Source organism: Centroberyx gerrardi, chromosome 2, assembly GCF_048128805.1.
Source record: "Centroberyx gerrardi isolate f3 chromosome 2, fCenGer3.hap1.cur.20231027, whole genome shotgun sequence".
NCBI classification, from domain to species: domain Eukaryota; kingdom Metazoa; phylum Chordata; class Actinopteri; order Beryciformes; family Berycidae; genus Centroberyx; species Centroberyx gerrardi.
Window position 1 is genome coordinate 17,807,938 of NC_135998.1, and position 20,206 is coordinate 17,828,143.

General features: G+C 43.2%; 4 protein-coding genes across 4 annotated transcripts in view; all 4 read right to left on the bottom strand.

Annotated features, from left to right (window-relative positions):
• Positions 1 to 3,444, bottom strand: part of ass1 (argininosuccinate synthase 1) — a 30,239-nt gene extending 26,795 nt beyond the window's left edge. Inside the window, exons 1-3 of the mRNA XM_071896051.2 lie at positions 3,356 to 3,444; positions 2,312 to 2,451; positions 282 to 350 (exon numbers count right to left, since the gene is read on the bottom strand). Coding sequence (XP_071752152.2) covers positions 282 to 350; positions 2,312 to 2,413 — 171 coding nt within the window. The 5' untranslated portion in view covers positions 2,414 to 2,451; positions 3,356 to 3,444. The remainder of the gene's footprint in view (positions 1 to 281; positions 351 to 2,311; positions 2,452 to 3,355) is intronic.
• A 1,016-nt stretch (positions 3,445 to 4,460) lies between these two features.
• On the bottom strand, positions 4,461 to 12,164 carry surf4 (surfeit 4). The gene is made up of 6 exons (XM_071896049.2): positions 11,980 to 12,164; positions 9,588 to 9,774; positions 7,860 to 7,936; positions 7,711 to 7,754; positions 6,606 to 6,792; positions 4,461 to 5,767 (listed from the first exon to the last, which is right to left on the bottom strand). The coding sequence occupies exons 1-6, from the start codon at positions 12,025 to 12,027 to the stop codon at positions 5,501 to 5,503; spliced, it is 810 nt and encodes a 269-aa protein (XP_071752150.1). The 5' UTR covers positions 12,028 to 12,164; the 3' UTR covers positions 4,461 to 5,500.
• A 465-nt stretch (positions 12,165 to 12,629) lies between these two features.
• Positions 12,630 to 15,573, bottom strand: LOC144539855 (uncharacterized). The gene is made up of 2 exons (XM_078286088.1): positions 15,456 to 15,573; positions 12,630 to 15,048 (listed from the first exon to the last, which is right to left on the bottom strand). Exon 2 carries the CDS (start codon positions 14,981 to 14,983, stop codon positions 13,214 to 13,216), a length of 1,770 nt encoding a protein of 589 aa, XP_078142214.1. The 5' UTR covers positions 14,984 to 15,048; positions 15,456 to 15,573; the 3' UTR covers positions 12,630 to 13,213.
• A 706-nt stretch (positions 15,574 to 16,279) lies between these two features.
• surf2 (surfeit 2) lies at positions 16,280 to 20,202 on the bottom strand. Its single transcript, XM_071896058.2, has 6 exons — positions 20,063 to 20,202; positions 19,679 to 19,830; positions 19,033 to 19,136; positions 17,833 to 18,018; positions 17,024 to 17,154; positions 16,280 to 16,689 (listed from the first exon to the last, which is right to left on the bottom strand). Exons 1-6 carry the CDS (start codon positions 20,135 to 20,137, stop codon positions 16,597 to 16,599), a joined length of 741 nt encoding a protein of 246 aa, XP_071752159.1. The 5' UTR covers positions 20,138 to 20,202; the 3' UTR covers positions 16,280 to 16,596.
• Positions 20,203 to 20,206: the final 4 nt, after the last annotated feature.

Here is a 20,206-nt window from a genome sequence, read left to right on the forward strand (position 1 = left end):
GTGGGTGACTGATGAATACAACAAAATTACTTTGGCGAATGAGTACGTGATCTAAATGGGGGAAACCTGACTCCTTCATGCACGTGAATATAATACCATTATAACGTCCAGCTCTGTCCTTTTACCCAGTACACCAGGACACAATGGAAACAAAACTTGTACGTGGAACAGAAAAGTATTTTCTAGCTGGATAGGTCTGTCTGTAATTAATCTGTTGCCTATCTAATATTACAACGTTGCAACTTTCTGACATTCGCCCTATGTCTGATTCTGTTTCTCACCTTCTTTGCACCCAGGGTTTCTGCCTTCTGCCGGGCGGCTTCAAAGTCCTCATCTTGTCCAATATTGGCCTGGAAAGAAAGAATTTGAATAATATTTTCATGAATGTTAAGCCATAAAAAAATCGTCAACCTGGTTTCTGTGAAAATAGCCCGGCCCTTTTATTTACAAATTAATAAAAAAATGAAAAACAAACAAACAAACTGGAACCAAGAACTGTGCAATGGCCTTGCTTTGTGGCTCTTGTGAAATACAATGCAAGCTCTACATATACACACATGTATACTCTTATCTCAGCTCTTAGGGGATTAAAAATGTAAACCAGCTCATCTGACTGTTGAGTGTTTAGTCAGACAATCTACCATTTTGTGATTCAGAGCATGTTGGTTTACGTGTCGTAACAAGCGCTACACAGCAGAAAACCACAATGAATATCACTGAAGAGCATAGGGCTGATTTCTCTATTGTGTTGACCACAAACTGAATAATATTTGCCTTAAATGAGACACCTAAAATAAACAAGTTTATGACCGACCATATAAATGTACAAAGTACACAGATACTTTTGGTATTTTGGAGATGGGACACTTTGTAGTTTTTGTGGTCAAGTAATGGTTTGGAATTACCTAACAAGATAAACATCAGATATAATAAATGCTTTATTGTGCTTTAATGCACAAATTTTCAAGGTAATGTTTCCCGACACATATGAAGGGCACAAAGTAATGGTACCGACCTAGAAAAGAAATCAACATATCCTCAATGAGCTATGTGATTCATACAAAATACTAGATTTTTGTATGGTGCTGATATTTCAGTACTTTCAAGTCAGTTTACTCTTAAATTAGAGCATCATTGAGTGTACATTCCACAGTAAGGTTGTGGAGGGGTCATACTCTACAATGGAAGAATGACTGACACACACACACACACACACACACACACACACACACAGTAGCCCATAATAGCCAATACCTAGGGAAAGTGGAGACCCTATGCTTTTATTCAATATATAACACATCACCTGTATATTATGACACTGACACTGCACTACTTCAAATTATTTCCTATTAGTTAGTACCTATTGGAATTAACGTAACAGACGGGGACATATCGTTATTTGGAAAAGCAGCCTACTAATGCTTTTGCACACCGGCTGCATTATGTAATTTATTTTGAATATCCAAATGAGTAACCCAAATCTAAAAGCTCATCACTGCAGCAAAATACAGCCATGGTGTACACCAAAAATGTCAAACAATGTGTAATATACATATATAAATATACACATACATATACATATGTATGTATACACACATGAACGCTTAAGGCTAACTGGCAGACTGAGCATGAAGTAAAAGGCTTTTTATAGAAACTTTTGGACCATAACTGAGGTGAGTAGAGGTTTACATAGGACTCTATTTCTCTCCCCTGTCAAATTATACATATCTAGCTGATTATTACTTGGTGATGTTTTCTTTGACAAGTTCACACAAGAACATAATTTCGCAATTTCAGCAAAAACAAGTTAGGTATTGCAACCTGCTATTCTTCTTCTACTCTGACCCTGGAAAGCCAAAGCCAACAAGACGCGGAGGGCAGCACCTCGCGTGCCACAGTGGTGAACTATGGACTGTGCCCCCCCCCCCGCCCCCCAAACCACTGAATGAAAAGTTAGACAAGAGGAAAATCTGCATGCTGTGCAATTCTGAACTGCCTAAGGGCAAAAAGTTAATCCAGCTAGCTTTGCACTGGTATTATGAGGCCAAATCCTTTGGTTGGAGTTAACTGGTGGCTCTGATGGGTCTTTGGGACTATCTTTTGCAGTTATTGGCTGTATACAACTCTCCAGAGTTACATTTACATACATTACACTGACGTGGGCCTATTTGACTAGTAATGTACACAACAAGCCCACTGTCAGAAAAGAGCAAATTGTTAACGCTCAGTGATATACAGTGAACAAGGGTAACTGGTTTGCCACACAAACACAGGACACCTGTTAACCACACACACTCGTGCCCAATCTTACCAAGTATGTAATGACGTCGTAGCCCTGTTCCTTGAGCCACACCAGGATACAGGAGGTGTCTAGTCCACCACTGTAGGCCAGAACCACTGTGCCTTTGGACATGATGAGAGCCGCTCAGTCTGTCAGTCCAGGTATGGCAGCTGTGGAGAGGAAATGGAAAAAGATAGCAGGAGCCAGCAGTCAGTCATAGTCACAGTCAGTCACTACCCTGAGGACGAACCATTTCTGCATGTTAATGATGTGAAAACAAGAGCCCTGGTATAACCCCGGTTGGGGAGTAACACTAACTGTGGGGAAATCTATGCCCACGTTGTAAGCCAAAAACGGCTGTATTCATTTTAAAAGCAGTGGGGCTCAGACGCTGTGGTCGCTGTGACTCAAGATGAGGATGTGGCCTTGGCAGCAGCCACCAGTCCAGAGCAGGATGATGACATCTTGATAAGACATTTCATCCAGACCAGACTGCTCCTGAGGCGCAGCTAGCAAGGCCAAGCTGGCTAGCAAAGTTACATCCAGTTGTTGTGCCAAATTTTGCGTGCTGCCTCGGGGTGTTTTTCGAGAAAGGGAAAAAATAACAAAGTAATTTCAGTTTTGGGGGGATTGTTTTTCTGTCGCTGGCTTTCAGCAGTGAAACAGATTTTCAAAAGCACTTCACTAACGTGAAAGTAACGCTAACTTTCCCTTTAACCTGACTGCCTCCCGATAAACGGAAAGCTTTTTTTTTTGTCCATTTCAAAACACAAGCGTCCATTGATTCTCCAAGGACGTTGTGTGTGTGTGGCTACACATTCTTGCATTTGTTATTAAGCGCATTTACCCCCACCATAACACACATCGCGAGGGGGGGGGACACATGTTATTGGGGAAACAAATTTTGGGGAACAGCTGGGAAGTAACAGTTAGCAATCCCAGCTGTTCAGCAGAAATCCTGGCTAAAATTGGCTATCGGCAGCATGCTCACCAAGTTCAACGGCTTTTGCAGCCACTGGGAATGTAATACAATGTTCATTGAAACATGAAAACACAAAAGGCAATAGTACTTACGAAATCCTTAATTTGTTTGTAAGGGAGAGATTGGGAAACGTTATCTGTTGGCGTTGTTGAAGTCGTCAATGAAGTGCCAAAGCGGCGAGCAGCAGCGTGTTTGGGTTCACCCAGAGCCATATATCTCTCTATATGGCTCTGGGTTCACCAACAGGCAGCCTCGTGCTTCACTTTCCTGCAATCTGACTGGTCGAGCTCACCACACGTCATCCATACATTACCGGTATTTACACAATTGTCAAATTGTGTTATAGGCATGTCAGCCAAAAACGGGGGGTACACTTAATTTCGCAAAAAAAGGTGGGTATGCTGAGTTTATTAGTAGGTTTGTTTATGAGGTTTCTGTCAAATGTCCACATCTCTTCTAAAGTCTACATAGCTGAATTTTACCTAAAATTTCCTGTATAATATCCCGACGTTCTCTGTATGCGAGATATGACAGGAATCTGATCATTCTGGTCTAGCAACTGTTGCTTTGAAGTTCATGGTATCTGTTTGTACGGTGCCTGGTTTCTGGTTAGGCGGTTCCTGATAAGTTATTTTTTGTGGTAATTTATTTTTCAGCAAAAAATACCACTGAGAACAACAGACAAGTATACAAACAAACACTGCTTATATGTTCAGGCATGACAACAATCAAAAGTCCATTACAGCACGAGACAAGCGATCCTCTGTAGATCCTGCAGCCTGCATGGTGTCCTGCAACGGTGAAACTCATGAAATAGCCCTGAACTGAACTTGTACCACAATAGTCCATTAGAGGTCGGTCTTCGCTCACAAGTCTCTTACCGTACACCAAACCACTGTTACTGTAGTCTGTCTCCAACACCTGTCAAATACAATAGATATAAATGACTTCCAAAATATAATTTGATTTTCACTGACAAATCCATTCTGTATGTGCTTTATTCATCCTCTTTCTTGGTTGGTACTTGGTTACCATTTGATTATTTGATTATCCAGTCTCCTTGCAACATAAGAGCTAAAAATCTTGACTGAGACAGTGACATTTTTTTTTTTTTGCATTTTTATTTCTTCGCCATGAACTTCCAAAATCAAAAAAACAAATGATCAAAAATACAATATAAACTTCTGAAAATCAATACACTGAATATTTTTTTTTTATTTTCTTACACAGGGCAAAAAAACAAAGACAAAGTCCAGGTGGCTACTGACTCTGCTTAGTCCTCTTTGCTTTTCTAGATCGCAGAATATGGCGTTTCACAAACGTTGAGCCTCCCCCTATTGTCCCCGATCATATACAGTTCACTAGTTAGGCGTTTGCCAAAGACGTACAGTACAAAGTGCTCAATAACAAGTCCTGGAGCTAACAACTGTGTTGCAATTTTCAATCAAGCAAGACTTCAATCCACCACTTAGCATACAATGTACACGTCCCCCCAGATTCGACTGCCCATGTACAAATAGCTGTCAGTCAGCTCAGACTGAGTGTGTAAAGATGTATAAAGGCTAAGGGTGTCTGAGAGAGAGGGGAGATGGAAACCTAGAGAGTGAAAGAGTGTTGCTGTCGAATCAGTGCCCAAGGTCTCAGGATTGATATGGTGACCAAGTCTCAGATACTCCAATATCCAATAAGAGCAGAAAAAACAGATAGGCATCCATGGGGGAACCCAAACTGATGCGTTCTCTCCACTTTGCCAGTTTTATTCACGAAATATGTGGGTTATCTACGACAGGTCATGGTATAACATCCATAAAATACAATGCCATATTCATTCCTTCCGCACACAGAACAAATATATGTTTTTCTTCTAAAAACGCCACCCTTCATCCATGAGTTAGTTATCTTGCACTTTGACACAAATTACTCAATAAGCCGTTTTTTTTTTACTCTTGCTGCCGAAAAGGGGGACATAAAATGGAAGGTTTAGAAAAAATCCAGTATCACCATCTAAAAAAAAAGCAGCTGGGAGGTAAACAGAAAAGACAGTGAGTGTCCAATGATGGGTGAGGTGGTTGCTGTGGATATGGTTGGCCGAGAAAAAAAAAAATAAAAAAAATAAAAAAAAAGAAGACCACATGTACCCTGGAGATGGGACTTGGAGGGGAGGGAGGGTCTTTGTGTCCTGGTCGGCGGGGGGGAAGGTAGTGGTGCTGTGAAATCCTCTCACCTTGCCCCCTTTCCTACCACTCCTTCTTTTTCTCATCCATGGACACTCCTCCAGGCCCCAGCGCCACCACCAGCAGCAGGCCGCCGATGACCGAGGTGGTCTGGAAGAAGTCATACTTGAGGAAGTCGTGCATGGGCTTGTAGGCCGGGATGGTCCAGAAGGCGTTGAAGTAGACGTTGATGGCCAGCAGCCACACCACCAGGGTCAACGCCGCCAGCTTGGTCTTGAAGCCGATGGCCACCAGGATGATGAGGGCCGTCCCCACCATGTTCTGCAGGATCTGAGGAAGGATGCAGAAGTTTAGGGAGGTGAGCGAATGACCACACCTAAAGCTTTGTCACCACCAAGATGAACTACTGTGTGTGGCTGTTGTCTTACAGCGGGTAAGTGACGGACAACAATATGGTGTCGAGGCCATAAGTCATACAATAGATACACAAATAACTATAATAACAAACTAATTCACTCATTAGTCAGTCAAAACTCCATTTAAGTTCCCAGGAACACAGCGAGTTAGCCCCATAAATTGTCCATAAAATGTCCTCATCAAACTATAGGAGATGATGAGGTAAATATTGGACTTTTAGACCCACACTGCAATTTTTTGGCTACAAAACACTCAGATTAGTTTGGAGAGGTCTGATGGACATTTTATGCTTTTTTTTGGAGCTGTAAAAAAATGTCCATGGCCTTCAATAGTTTGGGAGAAGGCTGAGATGGAACAACAGGGGCTAACTTGAGTGTTTGGTGATCCTACCAAGAAGTTTTGACTGACATGGGGGTGAGTAGATAATGATAAAATTTTAATTTTGTGAACTATTCCTTTTAAATGCTTCATTTCGACTCCATTGTTAAATTACCTTTAAGAGCCACCTTAAAGGTCCCATTACAACACATTAAAACTCTTTTTTGGCAGGCATTATTATTAATAATAATATATGTATCACTTTTCAAAAATGAAGTTTACTAAGTGCTTCACAATCAATACAAATAAAAGACATAGAGACAAGGTTACACAAGAAAAGAAGCGGACAGCAGCAAAAGCAACGAAACAATAGTGGAAAGAGAAACATCATTACACAGAAGCGTCATCTGAGCTCGGTGCTGTTGATACTCACAGAGAAGAAGTTGGAGTCAAAGTGCAGCAGAGTCATGAACATGAGCACTAGGAGTACTCGGCCTCCCAGCTGCATGTACTGCTTTGGCGAGCTCTCTCCCATGGAGGGGACCCCAGCGAACATGCTCTTCCCTTCCGAACGAGACTCGGCCAGCAGCAGGAGCAGACCGCCGCCCAGGGCGAGGTTCCTGGGAGAGGAGAGAGGGAGAGCAGACGACAAAGAGTTACTGGTTTGGACACGGTGCATGTCAGACCTGCAGTCAGACTTCTTTTTGTCTACTTTTCACCCCTTTTTCTATTATTGCAATTTACTTTGCATGTATTCATCATTTTAATCCTGATTACTTCACATTTTACTTGACATTTTTTAATGATCTGCTCAGTTTTGGGTGTCCCATGGAGGGAGGGATGGTATGCAGGAGGATGCACCAGTCAGGTTTTCTGTGGCCGATTCTGATTGCCGATTGAAATGATGCATTTTACCCAGACTTTCTACCAACAGCAGCACATCACGTAAAAGTGCACAGCAAGCATAAATGGTACCATTCAAACACAGCACTGTGTTTAACAGATTGTTATTATGGCTGCATGACACAGCAGGCCTATCCATGGGTAAATAAAGCTTAGGTGTTATCCAAACATAGTAATTACATGTTAGTGTGCTTGATGACTGAGGCGTTTATCACTTATTACCACTGGTAGCACATGAAACGTTTTTCATTGCTGCAACTTGATTCTGCCTTCTGTCCAATATATTGAACTGGTTCTAATCTATGATCATATGATCTGACTAAAGTTCTGCACACTGACGCAAATTGGATCATACTTTCCACATCACATGTTTGACCACTTTCCTGATCTAGCAATTGTTACTTTTTTTCATGAAGCAGTTGAAACGGTGATTGGCCGATCACTGATGACCCACAGTATTCAGAACATTTATCGGCTGATTATGATAGGTGGCCGATCAATCGGTGCACCCCTAATACATAACATTCTAATAAAGGTAGAATTGACATTTGACATTGCACTTTATTCATTCCATATTCATTCTATTTTTGAACAATTACTCAGCATTGACCCAAATCGCTTTGAGTGAAACCTACCTCATCAAAAATTTGAGGTCCCATAAAATGCTGTATGCAACGGTCTGGTGGAAAAAAGACAGATATTCCAAATCAGTCACAATAAGGTACAATAAGTAAGGTGTTGCATATTTACATGGAAAGAATACAATAAATGTTGTTGTTCCCACCTGTAGCGCTATGATGCCAAATAATCCGAAGCAGGCATACTGTACAAAATTTCTACTGAGGATGAGGACACAACCACCTGTTGGGAAACACATACACAAGGGAAAGGAAAGACAATGAACCCTGATATTCAGACTTTCTGCGGTGCTGTGGGAAAGTTATTGCCATTACCGCTCTAACAGCTATTATTCTGTTTTGTTTTATTGTTTATTTTCCTCCTTTTGTGGATAAACATCACCCTCAGCTATACTTCACCATATTATTTGAACTAATCATAATTCAATTTTACTGTCTGCCACATTCTACTGAGGCTCCTTTACAATTGCGTCAGTGAATTGGCATCATACTCTGCCTGAGTGACGTCGGGCAGTTGAAAGTCTTAGCCCAAACTGGGGGAATAGTTAACCTGTTGAGTTGTTGAATAACTCGAGTTTGCCTACTTGTGATAACTTGAAAACAAAAATCAACAACACATCAAACAAAAATTGTCTACAATAACCTACCCTGAATAAACATTTTTGTCATTATTGCGTTGCGTTGTTTTGTTTGCAAAAGCTTACACTTAGCAGCCATTTTATTAGGTGAACCTAGCAAGCATCAGGTAGGAGGACCCCCTTTTGTCTGAATTTTGATTTTTTTTTGGTGGCACTTTCAAGCTACAAACATCCCATTACATCCCATTCCACAGGTGCTCTATTGGGTTGAGGCCATTGGAGTAAACTGAAGTCACTGTCACGTCCCTACACCCATCCTGAGATGATGGTGCATTATCCTGCTGGAAAAGGGTACCATCCATTTGATATAGGGTAGACTGTGGCTATGAAGGGATGCAGCTCATCAGCAACAATGTTTAGTTATATTCAGGCATTCAAATGATGCTTTTGGTGATCACGTGACCACTGTAGCTTCATCTCCTTGTTCTTATCTGAGAGGAGAGGAGGCTGACGTTGGTCTTCTGCTGCTGTAGCCCACCAGCTTCAAGGTTCAAAGGGTTCTGAGATGCCCTTCTGCACACCACTGTTGTACTAAGATTATCTGTGTATGTGTGGGCTGCCTGTTAGCTTCAACGAGTCTTGTCACTCTCCTGTGATCTTTCTTATCAACAAGGTGATTTTGACCCCAGGGCTGAGTTTTTTTTTGTTATTGCACCATTCTGGGTAAACTGTAGACACTGTAGTGAATAAAAATCCCAGGAGGGCAGGCGTTTCTAAGATGGAACTGTTGTTGAACCAATGATCATACCACATTCAAAGTGGCTTAAATCATGCATGGTGCCCATTTCAATGTTATGTCAAAGAGTAAATGAACCTCTGTCTTCATGCTTTATACTGAGTTACAGCTATGTGTCTCACTGTCTGGAGGAAGGAGGTGCAGCTAATAAAGTGGCCACTGAGTGTAAAGTTGTGTGATGGGCACAAGCATAGCTTGGCAGATAGGTGCCTGGAAAGCTTCTTAGCTTCTAATGTTAAAGATAGTGGGGTTGGGTGCTCTGTGGAAAATAGTATAGTCTTGAGGACATAATGTTCCAAGGAACCCCAAAATAGGTTAAAAAAGCCTTTATTCTATTTGGCTACTCGTTATAAAAAGTTAAAAACTTTGTCTCACGTCTCTTATCTTTGTAACCAGAATTTTTGTATCCAAAACATTTAATAACTCAAAAATGAGATGTGATAAGGGCTGGTACAATCTCATGGCCAGACCTTGAGTCGACTGCCCAGTCCCTGACTCACCCAGCTGTCCTATGAGGTTGAGCAGCACAAAGCAAGTGGCCAGAAAGTAGCCACAGCTCCAGGTAGCCTCAATGTAGTCTCTCTGCTCGTTCCACTGGAACCACATGCGGATGCCATCCTCCAGGAAGGTGCTGATGAGACACAGGCGTGCCAGGTGGGGCAGGTACTGCTTGGTTACCCGCAGGAACTGGACAACAAAGGGAGAGAAGGAAGAATGAGTGAGGACGCAAAAAGGAACACTGGAAAGTGTAGAATATGGGACCTTTAGCCTAAGTGTTGAGGAGAGTGAGGAGACACGGTGGACAAGCGGGTGTTCAACAACTGAGCTTGTCAGTCAAAGCAGAACCAGGAAAAGAGATTACAGGGTCACCAAGCACGAATACATGAGATAAGTTGATTTCAACAAAAGCTGTGCTAACAGCCCATTTAAAAATACAAAAACATTTTGACCAGCTCCCAGTCACACAGAACTCAATGTCTAAACTGAGAGAAAAGAGGTCATGTGGGTGTTTTTTTCCTGTAGACTACTGTGATGTGGAAATGTTCACCTAAAACCAAAAGCTACAAGGGATAGCTAATTGATCATTTTCAGTGGAAATGATGCTGAATGCAATGTGACTCATTTCAATATAAGAGTAAGAGGACAAAACATCTGCAGGGTGAAAGATCTGCAGTGGTCTACATACTGTATCTCCAGACAGTAACGGGGCTGTGCTTCCCTGTTGTGGCCCCAAGAGGCCCTCTGTATTCTTTGGAGTTAGGCTTAATCATGCCAACTGTCTCGGAACAAAAAAAACCTGCCCTATATTCTTCTCCATGAAACATAATTCACGAAGAGATTATGAGATAGCCTACTACAGTGACACAGTATAGGAGCGGTGACCTGCCCCCTGCCCCTCCCACTCAGCAGTCCACATCAGCACTGTCAAATCCCGGTAGCCTATCAGAGTCCACCAAGTCCAACACTGACTGCTGTGTGGTATATGAATGGAGGAGCTGGGAGCCAATCAGAGCAAGCCTGGGGTTGCTGCGACAGCCTAGAAATAGACCATTCTGGAGAGTGTTCTAAGTAACGTGTTTGCTCACAACCCACTGGTGAGGAATTTGCAATTAAAATGGGCTGTCAGAGAGTCTCATAAACCAAGCACAGCGTGTCAAACGTTGTAGACGTTTCAGTTTCCATTTTCATGTAGTTTTACAATAGACACAACACTTGTGGTAGGAGTGTATAGATAGTTAGATCAAGGAGTAGTGTATTTTTTCTGTGAGCCCAGTCAACACAACTGCGACGAAACGCACACAGACATGACACTGTGACTTGATGGCTGACCTGACAATATTCTTCCAAGGGGGCTGCTAAAAGCAAATCTGTGATTGCAAAAACACAGGCCACAAAACAACACATAACATTGGGGCAAAAACAGCTCTACTGAGGTAGGCTACAGCAACTTTCTAAAGACAGAATTAGAGCACCACTGCGGTAAGAGGACTTCCTCCATGTCTGCTCGTCAACCTGGGTCACAGACCTGAAATCTGATCCAGACGTGGCTCTCCCACTCAGCTCACCTTATAGACCAGTGCATTCCCAGGGGACTGCAGTCACATCAGCAGAGCAACAGATACTCTCTCCCAATACCAGACAGCTCGAACCCAAACACAAAAGGCCTAGTATGTTACAGACTGTCTCAGTAAGTGAAGTAAGGTTCCTGTGCAGTTCTCTTGAGAGGTGGAAGGTGGAACAGTTCTCCAAAGCCACATGTAAGGGGCCCACTTCAGGGAAACTGTAAATGACCTCCAAGTTGTACATATTCACTATCCCTAAGCCATCAGCAATGTTGAGCAATTAGGGTTCCACTTGACAATACGACTGAATAATGTTGGCTAATAATCCAGCTCAATGATTTTCACAATTGTTAGCATTGTCTGGCTTGATTGACACTGACACGCCACAGATAATGTTAATAAATCTGATTGCTATAGACGACAAGCTAACTTAGCTGGCATGATCTGCATAGTAAATCGCGAGGTAAGTTAGCTATCGTATACCTTTTAGCTAAGCTAGTCATTGCTAGACGTCAACTTCACTTTGCGAGGCTGAACTAATAATGCTATCCAGCTGGGGACACATGAGTGCAGAAGACACCTCGACCATTTGACATGCAAATTAAACACGAGTAAATTGGCCATCATGTTGCTTTGAGGCCAACTTTGTTTCGCCGGCAAGCCACCGCTAACTTGTAAACAACAGTATTTTTAGTCATCAAACGTTAGACGAGCCATTCAAGAGAGCACCTTTCTGTTACTACACTGCCAGCCAAACTACTTAGCAGCTACAGTTAGCCAACACGCTAATGACGGCTAGCTTACAATTGGCATGCTAACATGAAGTTACCTGGTCTGCCACGTCCTCGGCTGTGTTCATGAGATCCTCCTGCCCCATATTTGTTTTTAGTAGTCTAAGGCTCGGCACAACCCAATTACGATGTGTTCAATATTCGCGAGCCGAGTTCAAACTGTTCCTCCCCCGTTATTTACTTGAAGAATTCCTGATTGCCTCAACGGAGAAGGCCGCCTCCGCCCCACAATGCCTCGCGATTTAACGAGAGCCCCCCTAGATGGTACTGCAACCGCTGCATGCCACGTATGCTGATCCAGGGGCTTGACATCCATCTAGCTTTGTTTACTGCTCTGCCCATGTAAACACAAAGCCAGGGGGCAGCTCACGGAACATTCCCTCTAATAAATTGTCACCAATAGTACGACATGTTCACGTTCGTCGTGCGGCACACTCGATCAATCCATGCAGGTTTTTATATAGATCTTGAAAACGCTTTTGAAGAGAAAGGCTCGCAAATGGAAAATTGGCGACTTTGCTACTTCACCTGAAATAAAAGGTCTATGAAGCTACTTTTTGTGAAAAACAAAAATGATAATCAGGTATTTACAGAAACTTAAACATTTTAAAAGTCATTTAACTGTCATATGTTGTGAGACCCCAGCCAATGAATTTCAGACTGAAGAATATGAACTGAGTGAACTTTATTGAGTTTTTAACAAATTTAACAAAATACTCAAAAAAATCCAAAGCAAGGTATGGCAATCTTGGTTACACAGGTGGAGCTATACTCCTGAATTTGGCCTTTAAAATATACTTTGTGTACTTTAATTTCACTCTAGCCAAAATGAACCACACAACTGGGCTAACAGCCTGAATCTTTTCAAAAAAAAGAAAAAAAAAAAGAAAAGAAAAAAAACTCAGAGCAATGAAAACCAAAACTGAATAACCCAAAGGTGTAATGCAATCCGACTGACTGCAGAACTACGACATTGTTGTAGTTTTGATATTATGTTAAACTAAGGGGCAACTTAGTTTTGCAGCACTTTTGTTTTATTACTAAAAGTTGGATTAAACTTGTGCCATGTTAATACATTTCTTATACTCAAGACCAAATACTTAGTTTGCACATACTGGCCCTAGTAAGTGTTACCTTATAAAAATTACAGTGCAATAGACTAGAGGATATTTATGTCTACAAGACATGAGACTACCTTCAAAAGTCAAGTCACTTAACCAACTTTAGCACAATGCTAGATAACTTCTGCCTGCTCCAGTTGACAGATAACCATTACACTGGCTCTTGTTTAAATGCTATTCCTGTGGAGCTCGGGCCTGGGGCGCTGACTACAAATGGCAGGTCAGTCACAGTGGCTTTCAGAGAGTCAGTGTAGTTGGTTTTGGCCATCCACACCTGTCGGCGGAGGGCCACAGAGGCGGACATGATCCTTCCGGACAGTTCTGCCTGGTGCGAGGACAACTGCAAGGTGAACTGTCCGATGAGCTTCAGTTCATTGAGAACTTCCACAAACCGCTGGGCAGGGTGATCCTCTGTGATCTCCACCAGCAGGCTTCTCTGGTAGTCCGACAGGTAGTGCAGGTAGTTGGCCGTCTTGGCCAGCATACCGGCCGTTTGGTACATCTTCTCCACAACCCTCTCAGTGAAATGCCACTGCTCAACATCAGCCTGGCTCTCCTTGGTCTCTGGGGGCTTCACTGCCTGGAAGATGGCCGACATTAAGCACTTGACTTGGGGCATGTGGTCGTAAACTCGAGACTGGCAGTCGTGAAGCCTGTACATCTTGGGGAAGACTTCCCTGTAGGGCTTGGAGCTGGCCGGGTTCTGCCAGCTACTCCGGACCAGGTCTTCGAACTCTGGCAGCATGGTGGGGTGTGGCGGGCTGCACGGGTTCGCTGATGTGCTGGGGAAATCAATGCCAAGGCACCTGGCAGCTCGGGCAATGAGGCTCTGCAGCTCCTTGGCTGCAAGCAAATCCTGATTAGAGACGGAGGTCTCAACTGACTGAGAAGCCTCTCCTTCCCCGTTGCTGAGAGGCCTTGAGGCAGATGAGATGGAGAATGTCTCCTCCTCTTTGACGATGGTTCTGTGGATGGACTCCGTCACAAGCTGCTCACCTGTCACGCCAGGCACGTCGCTCTGCAGTTCTTGAGACGAAGTTGCCTGGAAGACAGAGGGAGGGGGATGGGTGGGGACCGATGAAGCCGCCTCTGTACCTCTGCACTCCAGAGCCTCAATGCGTTTTTCTAGAAGGGCCCACTGTAGCTGCTGGGCCTCCAACTTCTGCTGGACAAGCGCCACCAGCTCCCCGTGCCTCCTTTCCGCCCTGCTGCCTCGTCGGGACTCTCTCTGAGATCTTCTCCCCGTGTCAGAGGCACACGAGTCATCGGAGCTCCAGCACTGAGAGGATGAAGAAGACGAGGAAGAATGTCTCCGCCGGTGTGCAACACGGCGCCGTTTGGTACGCTTGGGGCACCGGGAGCGGTAAGATGAAAAATGGTGTCGCTTGGAACCGGTTTTCAGTACATGAGAACCTGGCTGGCTCATGGAGGGGTTGGAGTCTGCAGGCTGCTGGATAGCCAGCTGAGACAGGAAAGAACCTTTAGCTATGCTGCCGCTGGTCCCCGTTTGAGACGTGTGCGGTGAGAGGATGGTGAACATCACCGGCATGGCGGATGAATGGGCGGGTGTGGACATAAGGAGATGGGGCGGGGGCACGGCAGGGACCGGGTCCTTCTTTGGTTGTGGTTCACCCGCAGAAGACGACGTGGTCTCAGGCTTGGGCTGAAGCTCAGACTGGACCGCCTCCGTGTGCTTCCTCTGCTGGCTTTCACGATGCATCACCTCCTGGACTTTGGTCAGCCGGTTGATACAGGTGCTCCAGTCCAGCTTGGCGCAGTTGGGGCATTTGCCGTACTCCAGTACCGCCTCCTTGGCGTGCTGGATGCCCAGACAGTGGAGACACAGCTCGTGGGTGTCTTTGATGGGAATCTTGTGCTTGCGACAGGTGCACCAAGTGAATCTTGGGGAAGAAGTTGCCATTGCTCACAGATGGCTTGTCAACAGTCCGGACCAGAGGAGTTGTTGGCTAATATTTAGTGAAACTCCTGCAGAAAACAGACAAATATATACTCACAGATGCCATTGTGTATGACAGAACGCAACTGCAGTATTCTCCAGATATCAACACAAACATGCATAGAGGGTCGATATTTGACGACTTCTAGCAGGAAGGATGCTGCTGAGCTTTTCCTTATTTACATGCACATTCGGCATTACCTAGCTTTTACCTAGCTGAGCTAAGGTCTACGTTATACTTGCCGTTCATTGCATGCACAACAAGCAACACGAATGCCTCATCATCAGGGGAAGGGCGGAGGAAGACATGAAGGAACAAACTGCACGTCTTTGTAGCCCATTCCTCCCCCGCCCCGGTTGTTGTTGATGCGAAACAAGGACAACGCGAACACAACACAGCAAGATGCACGGTGCATTTTAGGAGTGAGTGAATTACCTGTAAAGAAAACACCTTGAATTGCACGAACACTTGCCGAGTTATCGCGGTGTCAACGTTTACGAGACCAAAACAGCCGTGTTTGCAAGCTGCAAAACGCATGTGGAGAGAGTCGTCCCCACTGGTCCCCACTCCCCTCCTTTCCCCATCTCCTTAAACCGTCGCCTACGTCATCTCTGTGCGACGGGCCGAGAGACCGCTCCAAGTGATTTCACTGATCATTCACGTCCTAAACGAGGTTTGGGAAAAGCAAAGTCTCAGAGAAGTTTTTTGCAGCAACACCATGCTGCTGAATTAATTTATTCATCCATACTGAAGCCATCAGGCATCACACCATGATTCTGATGATTAGACACTTTTTGTTGCAGACAAACAAGACACCTGAGTCTTACCAAGTTCAGTATCTAGACAGTCATATGAAAAAGGGTTTGTGAACTTGCCTACATCTGTTGTATTAGCCCACCTGTTTTTTTTTTGCCTAGGCTATTTTCATATTCCAACTTCTGTTTATGGATTACATTGTCCTCTATACGTTTGTGAAATTTCTACAACTTCCTACACTTATGAAACCCTTTCAAAACCCATTAGATGCACTAATAAAATGCATGGACATCAAGGTAATACAAGGTTATCCAAATAAATAAAATGGTATTATTCTGTTTAACTGTATACATGCTTATGGCCTATAACGTACCAGTCAGCATTTGTATAAGTCTCTCCTACAGTTGGAAACCTCACATCACTGTTTCAAATGTGTAATGTCATACATATGTGCTGATGGAGCTGCTTTACACACGATGATTGGGAGACAGTTGACAACACAATGTTTTTACATCCAAATGAGATTTATTTTCTGCCAGTGCTCTCAGGTCCACACCAGAATATCCAGACAAAATTAACCCAAGCAGGCCGACTGCAACAGACCTATTTCCCATAGGACAGCTTTGGAAGCAGAGCAAAGCTTTCTCATTTCTGAATGTAGAAAACAGTAAAATGGTCACCAGTACAAAAGGTCGAACTGTCCTGGGACACAGGATTACCACTCTGAACTGGAAGTCAGTGCTATTCCCCATTACACTTGATGGCGAACACACCGACAAACCACCAATTATAAAAGATAAACAGGTGAGGCATTCCATTTTTAGTTTCCACTTTGTACTTTTCCACTTTTCTTGGGACCACTTGATTTCCAGTTGTTATTTTTTAATTTCTTCTGAACACTGCCACCCTGCACCTGAAAGACACATAGATAAGACTTTATTGATTCCCTTGGGGAAATTCAGGTGCCACAGCAGCCAATTGCTGCTGTGGCAAAGGATTAAGTATGTGTCAAGTACAAGGTAATAAAATTAAATAGGTACTAAAATAAAATACAGATAATGTACATAATATACAGTATACAATACAGTATCAGCTGTCAGTGTTGCAATAAACAAGATTAAAAAGACCAGCAGAAATAGTTTTACATCAAGGATAAAATTTCTCTACTTCCAACAAAAGGCATCTGTGTTGGCGATCGTTGACAAACTGGATTCCACGCGGTAAAATGTTAGCGAGAAGCTACAGACCTTCCTGCGTTTCTGCAGCGCCTGCTTGTCCACTTCCATTTCCTCATCCTCATCTGTTTGAAAGTCGTCTTCCTTCCTCGTTTCATTCTCCATACTCTCTTCTGCCAGCTTTTTCAGAGAGAAAACAGATGCTACGAGAAAAAACAACAACATGCCAATGCATTACTCTTTAAGTGAAATCATAACCCTTAAAAGTTTGCGTAACTAAACTTTATCCGCATTCTCTCACTCAGTGATCTGGACTCGTGCTGTGGAGAGTCTTGAGTCGGCAGCTTTCCACTCCGACTAAATACCAGACTGTCAGCTCGCTAATTGGCCCAAACCCTCTGACTGAAGTTGTGCTAATCAGTGAAATCACCTGGTGTAGTGTTTGGTTGGAATGGAAACCTGCAGGCTCTCGATTCTCAACGTGGGGTCCGGGGACCACCAGGGGTCCTTGAGGGGGTTCCAGGGGGTCCCCAGCAAATTGATGAATTGTTAAACTTCACCATTATTTCATTTACAAGAGGTTAACGCAATTCGAGAATGTAGAAGAATTACTATGTTGATCATAGTTTGACTGTTATCTCTCTACCTACAATACAGACAGTCGTGGGATTCTGGACAAAATCATTATCTAACAATAAAAATATTCTCAGATTTGGGTCCGAGAGACAAAATCTCATCAATTGGGGGTCTGTGGCTCTAATGTGGACTAAATTAGGGGTCCTTGATATGAAAAAGGTTGAGAATCACTGCTCTAAACCAAGTGGACAAGGAGGATATCTACAGTGTGTGTGTGCGTGCGTGCGTGTGTGACAGATACTGACAAGGATAGAGGTCGCTCATGCTGTCGTTCGAGTCGCTGTCATCCTCATCGTTGGACGAAGGTTCCCACATTTTGCTCCCACGCTGCGAGCCGCTCCCCCACTTCACATCCTCTCCTCTGTCTTTGGGCCTTTTTTGTTTGAGTCTGGCCGGAACAAATTCAACCCCCTGTCGCACGCACTCTTCATCTGGGGCGGGAGGAAAACAGACATGTCAGCGCTGAAATGACACCGCGCTCCATCCATGTTTGACACTGGTTCATTTTAAAAACTCATAGTAATAATAAAACTTCTATTTTACTGAGTTGGAACTCTCTTTTGGATCACAAAGTAACTTCTCACATGCACAGCATAGGACATGAATTGTCTAAAACTCTTTGATGAAGCTCCCGTCCATTTGGTTTTCAGTTCACAACTAAGTAAGCAAAATTTGTTATGCATTCAGAAACATTCACTATTCTTTCCCACAGTCAGAAATGAGAGTTTGTCATATTCCATAATGTGTGAGGTAGCACCAAAATAAAGCTCCATAAAGAATGAACTGGAAAAGGCTACATTGCTGGATAAAAACTGATAGCAATACTATAGTATAAAGCTAAGATGGATGTTAAAGTGGTGACAACATTGTATGAGCGCACCAATTCATTCTTCATAGAGCAGCTCCCAGTGGCACATCAGTATAAAATCAGAGATTATAGTTTTCTTTTTTTGAGATAAATTTGTTCATATTGGCATATTATTGTGACTCGACTAACGCCTGACTGATATCGGTGTGCCGATGTTACTGCATGATAAATGGTTATTTTCAGGGTTATATATACATCTACTGCACACTAGACCTTTGTGAAGAAAATACAACTCAAAACAAAATCCCAGAAAAAGTGTGTTTTATAATTTTGGTCAAGGATGGGTCTGGAGAGGATAATGATAAATTATGTTAAGTACAAAAACGATAGCACAGAAATAAATCGTTTTCAGCAGATGCATCAAATATATTTAATTTTCTTTCCCAATTATTAGCATCAAACCTAAAAGTCTGTATGAGTTGGACCCTAGATTTGTCTGTTCTATAACATCTATCTTGTTAAATGGAGCGGGATCCCCTTAAAGTGGGGCGATGGAGAGAAATCAGTATGAGAAACCACAAGTGAATAATATCCCCTATAAGTAAGTGCCATGCGTGTGGAAAAGTAATGCAGTTACATTTGGAAAGGGCCTTTTTGAAGCGTTTCCCGCTGACATGTCTCAGGACGTGGTGCGGCTGCCGGTTGAGGTGTCTGAGGGTCAGCTTACAGAAGAGCTGATTGCTGGGAAACAGACAAGAACATCAGCAAACACGTATCACCAAGCATAACGCTAATTTAAGACTAGTCTAAGCCTTAGACTGGTCTTAGATTCTCAGGTTGGACTAGGCTAATTAAGACTGTCTGTTACTTAAAGTTAGCCACCTTCCCCCCCTGGCTAATCTTGAGTTAAGAATTTTGTTGTTATGGCAACGAGTCGGCCTAACTGTCATTGTGGGAACTTTACATACTGAAGTGATTTCCTACAAGATGGCAAATCTTTGGTTTTTGGAAAGACCTGAAGAAGAGAGAGTCTTTAGAAACAGAAACAACCTAATTAGAGATCTACAACAATAAAGAAGTAGTAGGAACAGGTAAGTGTAAGTGTTTATAGCAAGTTTTGACATTTAAGTCTATTCATCAGTAACAAACTGACTACTCCTATCATTCACTACCACTTATATTCCCATAATGAAACACAAGCAGATGCTACTACTTTCTGCTTACTGACACAAAACCGTGACAAGATACAGACAGATTAATTTGTGAGCCGAGAGTCTTCTTACGGTTGTTTTGTGCTCGGCACAATGTGTGGCTCATACTGGCTGTAGCTGAAGTCTGAAGCAGCGGTCAACTTCTGGTATTTCTTCCCTTTGATGAAGCTCTGCAGCTCTGCCAGGCTGCAGGGAAACTCGTGGCCATTTAGTGTGCATCTGATCTGAAAAACGACGAAACGGGTGAGAGGAGGAAGCTTAGTGGTGTTTATCGTCTAGTTTAGCTTGGAGAATAAATATAACTGGTCGGCATTCACAGGTGATTCAGTCATGGCCAGTACATCTAGCCGCACACACTGCCTTAATGTGTGGCTAACAAGCAGCAATGAGCTAAATTAGCTACACGGCTAGCTTCAAGTCTACTTTTGTACAAAACAATGTAATTTGTTCGCTAACCTTCTTGTCATCTGTAAGCTGAAGTGATGGGTGGTTGAGAAGAAACGCTTTGAGGTCTGCGGGTAAATCTTCCATTGCTGAGAAATACTTCCAAGCACGGATCTTTCACTATTTTGGTTTTACCCCTGACGGGAAATGTCTACA